General features: G+C 39.4%; 1 protein-coding gene across 1 annotated transcript in view; it reads right to left on the minus strand.

The window, feature by feature from the left end:
* AGMO (alkylglycerol monooxygenase) overlaps positions 1-13,004 on the minus strand; it is a gene marked incomplete at both ends in the record, with an annotated part of 192,752 nt that overhangs the window by 168,930 nt on the left and 10,818 nt on the right. Inside the window, one exon of the mRNA XM_082282158.1 lies at positions 3,443-3,594. Within this exon, the coding sequence (XP_082138284.1) occupies positions 3,443-3,594 (152 nt within the window). The remainder of the gene's footprint in view (positions 1-3,442; positions 3,595-13,004) is intronic.

Genomic DNA, 13,004 nt, shown 5'->3' on the forward strand with positions numbered 1-13,004 from the left:
GCTGAGGATATACTCATCAGCTGAGGTCTGTTTTATGACCTCAGATGTAGCTCAGACCATCAGCTCATATTGGCTCGGCCTTTCGCTGACAGGGACCATGTCACGTATCCCGCAGGGCGGCTGGAAGCCACCAGCGGACAATGGGGCGAGCGGCTGACACCGGCCACCGGGGCCCAGGCAGAACAATGCAGCTGCTGCGGAGGTTGGCCCTGCTGAAGGAAACTTGCTTCTCCCAGGTTTACTGAGGGGAGGGACACTGAAGCAATGGAAATTCCCCAGCAGTAAAGCAGAACAAAAGAAGAGGTGTTGGAAGCTGCTGTTTTAAAAGAGACAATTTCTTCTAGGGCCCGAAAGAGGAGAGGAGATTCTCCCTGCTGACAGAAACACACTGTTCTGCAGGATGTGATCCCCCGGGAAGTGTAGATTAAAAACTACTCCCTTACAGAGCCTTACAACTCCCCACTATTCCCCACTGGAGCACAGGGCTGAGCACACTGCTGCTAAGGGACCCACTCAGGCTGGGGGTGCCCCTGGGTCTGGCAGAGCCCCCCACACCAGAGCTGGCCACCAGACACCCGCAGCCGAGACCTGGGCTCTGCACCCGCACCCGTGTTTCTGCATGGATCTGGAATTCTCTAGATTTCCCCCGTGATTAAAAGGTGTGGCTGCTGAAGAAATCAGTTTACAGAGCCTCCAAATTCCTTACTGCCGCTGTCATTTATCTGCAACAGGAGTATCCGCGAGGCCAGGGCGCGGGGAGGGTGTGCTGGGGCTCAGCGCTGCTCTGGGACCACCAAATCCCCCTTACTAGCAGGACTAACTCTACAAGGTCTCTGCACCTGGAGAGGAAACTTGAGGAGTAATCCATATATGGTAGATTAAAATACCTGGTAAAAATCCTTCAAACCCACACATATCCTTCCTCAAAAAAATATATTTTAAAAAAACCCTGTGATTTTATGGCATACTTTTCTTAGCAGTACAGCCATAAAAAATGGGTGTTTTTACTGAAACAAAGGAAAAATTACATTGATTTATAAATACATTAAAATGTCACAAGAAAGAGCAGTGGCTAAGTAGACCCGTTGACTGCCATGGCTCTTGGATCAGACCCAGAAGAATGCTGGAGTAAGTGGTGAAGCATTTTATTTTCTAACCTTTCAGTGGCTACTGCAAACAATGGAAAATACAAGTACATACTTAGAATAACTCTATCCTCTGCAAAATGAGATCACACCTAAAAATACTTCCTTTTGTTGCTGTATAACTTCAGTTTAGGATAATAGCTATTACATGCATATAGTGAAGAGGAAAAAATATCTCCTCAAATGCTGGGTGAAAATTTTATATTGCAAAGTAGGATTTCTGCTTCAGAAGAAACTTTAAAATCTGTAGTGACTCAAGACAACTTATGAAATAGTAAAATGAAAAATCTAGTTATTCATGGACAACATGAAAAAAGGTAGCAAAAAGGCCAGGGGATTGAGTCACGAAATTATTGCTTGCAGTCAGGAAAAGCTACATGATGATGATAATTCTTTGTATCAAAATTATATCAAGTTCTAAGAAACAACTGAAAAATGTATCTGAATTTCAGTTTTTCGGTTTGAAACAATTTGTGCTATTACTTACATCCCCATGCATCTAGCCCACACAGCTTGAATTTCCTGGGATATACATGTGCTATTAATTTTTAACTTTGCTGTAGGATCCACACCTGAATCACCAGGCCCTGTCACTTTCTAGTGCAAAGGCGTTTTGTCTGCTTGTACCAGCGACTTTTCCAGTGCCCTTTCTTCTTAATTTACAAAGACATTTTTCATGACTTTTTAAAACCATCTCCTACACTTAAATTTCTTCAGCAACTTCCAATGCAGCTGACTTTTGCAGCTGTGCTGCTGCGCTACAGATTTCATCATTGTTTGACCGGAGACGAGTGTGGGTTAGACTGTGATTTTCTACAATGTTTCATCAGTTCCCTGCAAAGTAGCACAGATCTAACAGCAAACAATATTTCTGTTACCTGAAGAAGAGTAAATTAACATTTATAGAACAGCTCAGCACTGACCTTCTTAAGAGAAGAGCAGCATTTTCTTACAGTTTCTTCAGCTCCATTACATATAGAATTGGTTTGTATTTTAATTCTAAAACACCTATTGAGATTAATTTCAAAGTATTCCATCAAAAACATAGAAAAACAGAGAAGAATAAAGTTGCTGCAGGAACAAAAATATATCCATTGCTTTAGAGAGTGCAGAGATGACCCTGGTTCCCTTCTCTGCCAGTGGGAATTTTATCCCTGACTCTAGAGAAAGCACAGCCAAGCTAGTGATTTTCTAACACTTGAAGGCAATTATTTTTATTTTAAAACACAGGAATAGCCTCCTGCTCTGGTCCAGTTCTCAGCCTGAGGCTGTAGCCCTGCCAGCACTGTTAATGTCATTGTTTGTGGAGCGTATTCCCAGTCTCCGTACACCCACGCAGGGCTCCCAGCCGTGATGTCCCCCTCGACACATTGTTCCAGCTCCCCCTGCTTCCTCACCTCCCGCCCCGTCCCCCCACCATTGTTGTCCCCTTACACCCACCCTGCATTGTTCTCACACCCGCCTGCCATCCCCACCTGGGAGGGACCCTTCCTCTCTCCCACTCCTCGCAGCAGCTCAGGCTCCTTTCTTACCTACTTCCATATATTCCACTGACCTACTGGCAGCAGAGCATTTTCCCTTTCTGAAAGCACATTACATAAAGTATCATTACTACATCCCACAGCTTCTGCAAGCTGTGGGCACTCGGTTTTGAGAAGCCCCGTCCAAAGTCTCTTAAAGAACAAGAGGATACTTATTTCATTGCTGCAGACTTTAGGTCAGGCCCAGAACTAGGATTGATAGAAAGTGTTATTGCATTTTCAGATAGGGTTTAAAAGGCTAGAGATGGTATTTGTTGTCACTAGACAACAGAAATATGTTAAGAGACAGACATATACGTACCAAAATGACTGACACGATTTATACAGGCTCCATTATTTTGGCCACCCTACTTTTTACTGCTCTGTATTTTGTACATCCACCAGTTGTTTTTTTTTAAATAGGTATCTCTACTTTGCTGTATTTTTCATACAGGCATATAGGATTATATAGGAATATTGAATCCAAATTTTTATGTACTATTTTTTCCTTACTTTTTTTAAAATGATATTTCATTTTCTCTGTTGAACTGCTTTCAAAATTATACTCATTCCTTTCAGAAAATCATGTTTACTGTATAGAGTATGATGCATAAACTGTTTTCCATGCATAAAGTTTATCTTTGCTAACCCTTGGGAAGAAGAGCAGCTATATATGCTTAGAGTAGATTAAGTATAGAAACCAAAATAAATACCTCACTTTATTAATAGATAACTAATGTATTTTGTATTTTCAAACATGAAAAACTTAAGTCTTACCATGGCTTATGCGATGAAAGCAGTAGTATGCAAAGTCCACTCCCAAAAGTGTCAAATACCATGTCCATGGCGAGTCCCAGGGCAGTTCCAAGAGTCTGTAGTTATTCCATACGTATATGTAACTAATTAAGTCAATACTTCTGAATAAAACACTGAAACAGAGATCCAGAAATTTTTATCAGTAATTCTGTCAGTTTTAATTTCAGAACCTGTTACATATTTATAATTTACCAGCTGGGAATCTTTTTAGAACACATAAAACCAGTCTCCAGGTTCTTAAACCTCTGTCAAGTAATACCACTACTGACTTCAGCAGAACCTTTGCTTAGTGTCTACAAGTTTCTAAAACCAACTCACACCCACTCACCATGGTATTAAGCATGCTCAAAGGCTGAAGCACTCCTATGCTCTGCAGGTGTTAAGGTGTTGCTGTTTTCCCAAATCTGGAGGAAACCCATACTTGCCAACTAGTAAGTCAGAAGTGATTGAAGTGTAGCAGCAATTATGCCAGAATACTAATGTATGCCATTAAAATACCTTGACTGCTTCCATTATAAGAAAGAACATGAAAGGGGACAGGGCTTCCGGGAGCAAGGAAATGTTTAACCTGCTCAGCATATTGCTTCACTTTAAAAGAGGATAAATGCAGCAGGAGGAGACAAAGGCCAGTGTCTTTGAAAAGAAGGGGAAAGGCAATTGGTAGAGAGAAATGGCAGGATTTCCAGAAAGGGACAGAAAAAATAATGAACTTGCAAAGGCATGGAAGGCCACCAGACAGCAGCTCTTACTGCTGCTGAGTTCCTGGACTACTGGGAAAGAGTAGCTATCCCTGACCTAACACAGGCTCAGCACTGAGATCAGGAGAAGAAAGTAGCCCTGAAGTGGGCAGGCCAAATCTAGTAGTAATTCTCAACAGCTGCTCAGATTAATACAGATTTGGGTTGCCAAGGTCACACCCTCCCCTCAATACCCTACCACCTCATTTCACCAACCTGGGCCCTGAGCCATCTCCAAACAAATAGCTTTGATTTTGCTGGGTGAGTTTTTGGATGAATGGGGAAGCATTAAACCCAGGTATGAATGGTGAGAGGCTGTAGGCACAGGGTGGCCCAGGTGACAATTGGCTTAGGTAGCTGTGAAATGGTGCTGCAGCTGCAGATGGATATATATTTAAAGTGGCATTTTTGCAGAAGAAACTAGTCCACAGCAGGATTTATAGTAGGTTCCTTACAACTCCTCCAGCTACTCTCCTTTGTTGTGTGTTGAAAATGTAGTGGTGAACTGAAATGCATCAGCCTCTGAAAAGTGGCAAACAGAAAAAAAAACATAGTGAAAAGATACTAATTATAAAAAAGTCATAAATATCCTTTTTTTATGTACCAGTGGATGAAATTCACCTCAGTTTAGAGCCTAAGAGTAAGAAATAAGATAATCACACACACACGAAAAATGTAGTTCTCAGATGTTATGCTGCTGCTATTTTTTGGGGAGAGAGGTGAAAGAATTATCAGCAACCCCTTTGTACAAAGTCGTGCAAGACTTTAAAAACCTGTAAAACATATTCATAGTTGAAGAAAAACTCTGGGATATAAATTCAGGGAGCTTCCAGAGAACACTGCTGATAGCACACCTGCAGACACTACTTGAAGAGAAGTGGTAAGACACTGAATATAGGTGTCACAGCAATGCAAAATCTCAGCCGAAGGACAGAATAACATCTCTCACGTCAGTCTCATCTGGAACTTCACCTTACACTGAAATCAGCTAAAATATTCTGTGCACCTCTGTCCACATCTGCTCATTCTTGTCTCAGTACCAGTTCTTAGAGGTACTTCTTTCAATACCCTTCCTTTTTTGCCTTTTTTTTTTTCAACTCGATTATTTTTGATATAGTTTACTGCATGGCCACAAAAATGCTAGAATCTGCAAAACTAAAAAAGGATTTTAGTTCCCCTTTAAAGACTTTTTTCACACATCTGGAAAACATCCCAGAAAACAGTCTGGCCATGGCCTGTCCTTTTGGGCAGCTGCACTGAAACAGAAGGGAAGCTCAGCAAACATGGCTGTTTCAGCTTGCAAGCCATCCCCCATGCTATAGCTGCTTTGTGGTCACCTCTATCTTTTTGCAAAGACATCCATTCAGAGCTTTTATACTCCTGGCATTAGCACCACTTCCCATAAGTGTTTTGAATAAAGCTAGAAGAAAACACCTTGAACTTCTAGTTCACTAGAAGTGGTGCTAGTTTCACTACTAATGAAGAAAAAAGTCATCTAAAAATCCCAAGCTCCCAATAAGAGCCTGCAAGCATAATAGCATCACATCCACCATTTTATCCTGAGAGCTGAAGCACCACAAGTAGTTGTTGCTCAGGAAGAAAAGAACCAATACTTTTTCCACAGCCAGGTACACATCTTACCTACAACTCATTTCCAGCTTTACTATAATCATACCAGTTTTTCTCTCAAATAAAACCAAGACACAACAAACCCCATGAAATTTCATTTCATTTCAGCAGCTCGACCATGAAGAATTTCTCTTGACTAGCAAGGACAGGTGTATCTACCACTTCAAAAACAACTTGGCTATGCCCAGAAGGTGGACCACGCACACCTGGAACATGTTTAATTTTCATAAGAGCTGTGTTCTATAAATATTTTTAAAGAAGAGAATATGTGTCTAAGCAGATTTTTGCAATTCATCTCATGAGGAATCTGTAAAGTTCAGTATAACTTCTCAATCCATTTCACAACAGGTCAGAAGGGAGCTGATATTATTCAAACACAAAGAAATGGGCATTTCTTAACATCTTTTCAATGACCAGGAAATTTAAAACACCTCTTGCAACATAGAGTATCAGTTATTATTAGGTACTGTTTTCTTACTTTATTCTTCTGCTTTTATTAACATATAATGCCTTTGCAGTACATCCAAAGATATGTGACCTGGAACATTTCCTCCATTTTTGATCAGCTTTCAGTATTTCACCCTAGAGTCCTTTTTTTTTTCCATAGGCTGAGGCCAAGGTGTAAACCTTGAGCTAACCCTGCAACACTTTTTTTATATATGCAATTTGCTGTACATTCTTTCCTTCATGCTTGAATCACAACTCTACAGCACATAACGTTAGCTGATTACTGTAATTAATTTAGAGTAATCCATCATATTACTAGGCAGTACTGGAGAAAGAAGAGTTGCTTAACTAAGTATTTTTTTTTTAATTTACAGTGTGATAGGGAAGACCAGAGCTTGCATTCAATTACAATTCTGAAAGTTCACTTGGAGTTTCAAAGGTTTATATTCCCCCTCTTTTGCCCCTCAAGTTCCTTTTTCACTTCTTGAAAATACTAAGAGAATGTAAAAAAAACTTCTTCTTCATTTAAATGTGATAACTATAAATGCAACAGAAGTGAATAGGTAAGACTTTTATCATCTAGTCCAATCCTCTGCATAAAGAGCAATAAATCCTAAAACAGACAGACTGTATAGAAAACCTCATTATATACAATCCATAGATTTATTTTCTTGGATTTTGAACACTGCTGCTGAAAATTTCCTTACTATGTGCAAAGCACACTTAGGCAACTGTTATGACCTTGAGAGTTCTTGTCTCCTTGTTTCTAAAGGTCATATGTACTTTAATTAATGGCAATAATATTTGTTTTTAATAAACCATTTCCCCCTTCACCTTCCACTGGGTCAGATTATCACTTCCTCTAATTAAAAAAGTCCAAGAAGGAAATTCTGGGAGATGAACTCTCCATGTGGAAATGAAGATCTACTTATTCTAGATCCCTATGGGATAATGAAGGAGGGAAAAGGTGGAAGAAATTCAATTGGAAGAAAAGGCAGCTGCCCATTTCAAAGAATAAAAGGTCCTGTTTTGCTTCCTCCAGTCATAGAGCCTGAAACCACACCTTTAAGAAACTTCTTCCATGGTGCCCAGGACAGTCACCAAAAATGAAAAGGGTCAGAGACAGCTGTTGTCTCTTTTTCCAAGCATGGAGGAAGATCTGTGTACCAAAACTGAATACTCCAAAGGAACTGCCTCAGCTCTCACCACCATTGCAGTCACCACCTCACATCACACTGGGAATTGACCTGGTGCCCCTGAGCTAAAATCACAACCCTACAGCTGGACCTACAAAAGCTCTGCTCTCAAGGGCAGTAACAGACTTGCATCCTTGGAGGTCAAGCACAGAGGGAAACATGTTAAGACACCCTGGTCACAAGGTTATATTATCATTAAAAATAGTGAGATATTACTAATACAGTTTCCCTGGGTTAAATAAATTCTGTTTTCCTAGCCTGATTCAAACTATATGAATGTAAAGTTTCAAAATGCTGAACAAAGGCAGTTTCTCAATAATTTGAAATTATTCAGACCATTTATGTAACAGCAGGATACATGAATAATTAAATGCTCTGCAATGTTTTATTTCAGAATGGAAAGCATAAGGATTTCCATTTCCAAGGACACTCATAGAGCTTTCTTTTCCAAATGAAAAACTGGCTCCAGTCACAATTGAAATAAACATTTTGATAACATGATTTCAGTAAAGAGAAGAAGGGGGGAAGGAGGTAGAGGAGTCTTGAGAAAAGATCCATTTGTAAAACAAAGCAAATCTACTGCAACTGAAATCCCCTTTTATTTCCTGTACAGGTGCCAGGTCTTGAACAGACACCCAATTTATTACCTTGTCAGCTGACTTATTAGGGTTGACACAAATCGAGCTGAAATATGCCTGACACACTGCAGTCAAGGCTTTTTTCACGCTTTAGCACAAAGCCAAACTTTCCACAAGGTAGAGGGAAAGGGAGAGGGAGCTGTGGGAGTTCTATTCCCTGTTTTCTATCATCAAGATGAATATGATCTCCTCTCCCATTCTTAATATGCAAAACCAGTCATGAAATAACCCAAGGCTAAAAAATAATTCACCAAAATGATACAGCTGGGAAATTATTATCAGGCTCTGCAAAGCCCTTGATTACAGGAAATAGCACCTACATTTTGAGAAAATGTTCCCACCAGACACAAAAGCTGAATCAAAGCCTCTCCTCTTCCTCAGTATGGCTTTCGTCTCCAGCATTTTAGTTTAAACAATACAAACCTCCAGTTTTCTTCAAGGAGAAAAGAAAATACTGAATTCAAAATGAAGTAAAAGGGAGGTGACTCAGGTATCCCTACTAGTTGTATTGTACACAGTATTGCACAATATTTTGCCTGACAGAACTGCCCTTTTATTCACCAAACCTATTCCTGTTGCACTTCACTTTTTATCCTCTAATTTATGACACTAATATTAATTTACAGTAGTGGGTGGAATAAAATGTGAAACAACAGGTGTTGGAAGAAAAATAGCAACAGTGTTACACTTTTTTATTATTAAGTTCTATTCCTGCTGCAGAATTCAAGTCACTTGTTTATCTTTGCTCATTTATACATACATAATCAATTAAAAATTCAACACAATTTTTTTCATAATAAGCTCCACTGCCTTTAGTGATATAATCCACAGTAGTAACTAATTATGCCCTAAGTTTATGCAAGATCTTCAGATACTTTTAATTACAAGGTATCTTTAAAAGACTAAAAAGCCTAGTTTAAAACCTTCCATATGACTGAGCTTCTGGCATTGTAGCTTAATCCTCTTCTTTTATGAAAATGGAAGTCATATTTCTTTATACCTACTTATACCTGCCCAGCACACTGGGCAGTAAATTCTATCCCAGTATATTCAGGATACACAAGACTGGAAAATTCTACAATGTAGAATTGTACAAGGCAACAGTCCTGTACAAGGCAACAGTCCTGATTTTTCAATATTTGTACAAATATCACCATGGGAGTTTAATACAAATGCTTGATTAGGACCTTTTTCCAGTTGAGGGTCTGACTTTGATCTGTCCTACTTGGTTGTTCCACTGAAATGAGCAAATTTGCATTATGGTTTAAGTTACATTGGGAAGAAACCTATAATATTCTCAAAGGTCACATATAAATAAGTAATGTGAAAAGGGTATTCTATTCAACTCAGATTGTTCTAGTTAGATTCAGAAAAACCAAAGGAACTAGTAACAGTTGCTATGGTCTATAAAAATACAGGGAAATAGCCTCAGTGAAGCATCATAGCACATGAAATGATGAAATAAGGAAAAATATTTACATGAGAATTTGTATTGAACTCCTTTGGCCATACTTCTGAATGTTTTAAAAGATAGCTTGTTTTTATCCATGATGCACAGTGGTGAAAGTCTATTCTTTTGAGATCTGTAACACTGGTTAACAGAATCATTAAGAGACATTTTCTCCAATTTTCATAACTTCTAAGTGTTGTCCCAAGAAACTAGATTGGCCAGCTCTAAAAATGCTACCCCTGTGCTCCATCTAGTGGAGTCCTGATTTAAGATTAATTCATTGTTTAGCAGAGATGTCCTTTAGTCAGAAGTGTACCCTATACAGAAGCAGTTTCTTAGAGTTTTCTTTTTAAAAATGACACAATTTAGCTTAAAGCAAAATACAAAAACATGGAATAAAAAAATCTGCACAACATTTAATGGATTTGAGAAATTGGTATATTTTGTGAGCTACAGAGACTACTGAAATTAACACCATCTTTTCAATAAACTGAAATTCAGTTCATGGTATGTACTTTCACAGAAGAGCACAAGTATATTTGAAAATCTACCCTGACAGCTTCTCTTTGTTTCTAAAGATATGGCAGGTGCAAAGCTGGGCTCTGGCAGTAAGAATGGGCAGTCACCAAGCCACTTACTGGCCCCACTGTACAGAAAAAGACAATGATACAATACTAAAGATGTAGAAAAATATGCATTCTGTGTAAGAGGTTACAATCTAAAAGAGTAATTGGATCCCTAAGAGGTTTTTGTGAAATACAGCAATCTGTAGAACATTATGGTAGATAGAGACTACCCGTTGTTTCAGTCAATTAGTTTGAGAATATCCAAACTCTCCTAAATCCTTCCTTGTAATGCAAGGTAGCCCATATGTCATTTCATTAGAAACTCCAGAGATTCAAATTCTGGCTCAGATCTTTCCTTAGTCATCACTAGAAGTAGCACTGTCTAGAGCTGCTCACTGGTATTCCTGTGTTCTGCCAGCAGCTATGCCCATGTGTGCTCCCCAGCCTGCTTCAAACAAATGGAAACAGAGTACCAAAATTCTATGCTTTAAACTTCTGAAGATAATGCTGCTGATATGCCTGGGAGGGGCTCAGATGCTAGAAGGGTATTAGGGAGGTAGTGATGAGCACCAGAGAGCAGGCAGGAAGCACTAGCATTTTTACTGGGCACAGCTGGATTTGGACTTCCTGGAGGAGATAGGATGATTTACACTAAATTTATAAAACTGTGTTAAAGTGATACAGTAAGAACATAGGATAATTAATCCACACAGGAGTAACTAATTTACTAACTTAGTCCCAATTAGTTCACGAATACAAACCAGATTAAAAAAACCGAACACCAAAAAAAAAAAAGGCAACAAAAAACCCTAAAAAACAAAACAAAAAAACCAACCCACACAAACTAATCAGATTAAACAAAAACTGAAAAACTGTTCAGGTAAGACAATTACTGCCATGAGTTTAACTGATCTGATTTTGAAAATCCCCTTCCAAGAGTCAGGCTTGCCTGCTGAAAATCCTATCAGATCCTGCTGTACAGCACTACCCCATCATTGAAATTGTTTATCTTACTCTGACTGCTTCACCTACAGAATATTAGCGAGTTATTTCAAAACCTGTTCCTTTGACAGAGCTGCGAGGGCTGTGACCTTTGGCAAAATGTGGGAACAATCAACAGTGTATATGGGAGAGTAAAGCCAGGAGGGTGCTCTTGTGAAATACGTGACTACCTAGTGCTACTTGGAGAGTGGAAGGAATGGGGAGGTGAGTAGATTCTGACTCTTCAGGCCTGTTACTTATTAAAAATTCTATTTTTTGGACACATCTATTGACAGTGCCTTAAATTGCCATAACTAGCTGCTGCAGGCATGATCGTGACGGCAGGTTCTGTAGAGACTGAACCTACAAGCTGACAGCTCTTGGCTGCCCCATTTCCACTCCCAGACAATTTTCTTGTCTCTCTGCCTAAAGCAAATACCTTTTTGCTCACAGAGTGAACGGAAATAACTCCACTTGGGATCAGATGAGCACCTGAACCAACATAAGAGAAAGGGAGGACTACGTGAGCACAGGAAAGACAGAAGTGCAGTGGCCAGAAGTTCAGCTGGTTTAAGGGCATGGCATAGCACAGCAGCTCCACTTCCCATTTAACCAGGTTAAGTGATTACCTTTCCAGTTTGGCCCCATCTGCTCATCACTGCCCTAAGTGTGGTGGTTACCAGCCCTCAGACCTGCCACCATAATTGCGTGCATAGCTGCTCCCTGACCTGGCTCTGTCAAAATGAATGCAGCTGAGCTTAAACACCTCTTTTATAGTTCTTGGGGGGCTTTTGTTTCTGCTTCTAGCGAGATCACTTTGTCAGGACCAGGTTAGGGAGCAATTAAATGTGCAGTTATGTTGGCAGATCTGAGGGGGCAGCTGGACCAGAAGCAACACATGACCATGCTCTAAACAAACATCTGTCCAAAGTCTTAGTCAAACAGATGTGGAGTAAAAATGTACCTAATAAGTCTCAAAGTGAAAATATAATTTATGAGAAACTGCATGTATCAAATTTTCTTCTGATAAATGCAATTGGTAATTTATGGGATTATAATTTTCTATAGTCACACACAAAGTATCTAGTAGATACTTCAGGAAACCAGAACATACTTCAAATGGTTAAATCCATGTGGGCAATTTTTTTCTGTTCTGTCAGGACACTCCTGGCTCCATACGGTTGTGAATAACTTTCATCAAATTGAATCGAGTGTATTCTAATCATCCCTGCATTTTGTTAACTCTTAAAAATTGAAAACCTTTGGTTTCAGATTGCAATTTTATATGTTATAAAGCAGATAACTCTTCATCTGCTTTATAAAGCATATACAGTAATGCTACAAAAGCATTGTAGCAAGAGTGTTTCTTGTCATGTAACCCTGGCTGCTTTTTTCCAATCCCATTTCTTGTTCTAGCACAAGATTTTGCACAGACATAGTAAGAATTGATGCAGGTTAATGTGATGGGGAGGTGCTGGACCTGCTTCCCAGGCCACTTTACCACAGGGCAACACAAATCCTTATGCTGGCCAAAGAGGGGTGAAGGTACAGAGGGAGGAACGAGCAACTAGACAGAAGTATCAGTCAATCAAAGGTGCTTCATTTCGGAGCACTGCTGGTCTAAAATGTACATGAAACTGCCTCTTCAAACCTACTCCTGAAAAAAGATTGTTTAAAATCCAAATTATGTACAAAACTGAATACACTGGTCTACAGCAGAAACAGGATTTGTACCCCTTTGATTTAATTATTGCTGATGTGTAGATATCTTAAGATACTTAATAACATGAACTAATCAAAAAGCATTTACTCATTCCATTCTCATGTTCAACAATTCGGAGAACTCTAACTTCCTCCAATTCAAAAATCAAAGTAAATA

The sequence above is a fragment of the Coloeus monedula genome (genome assembly GCF_965178545.1).
Source record: "Coloeus monedula genome assembly, chromosome: 1".
Taxonomy (NCBI): domain Eukaryota; kingdom Metazoa; phylum Chordata; class Aves; order Passeriformes; family Corvidae; genus Coloeus; species Coloeus monedula.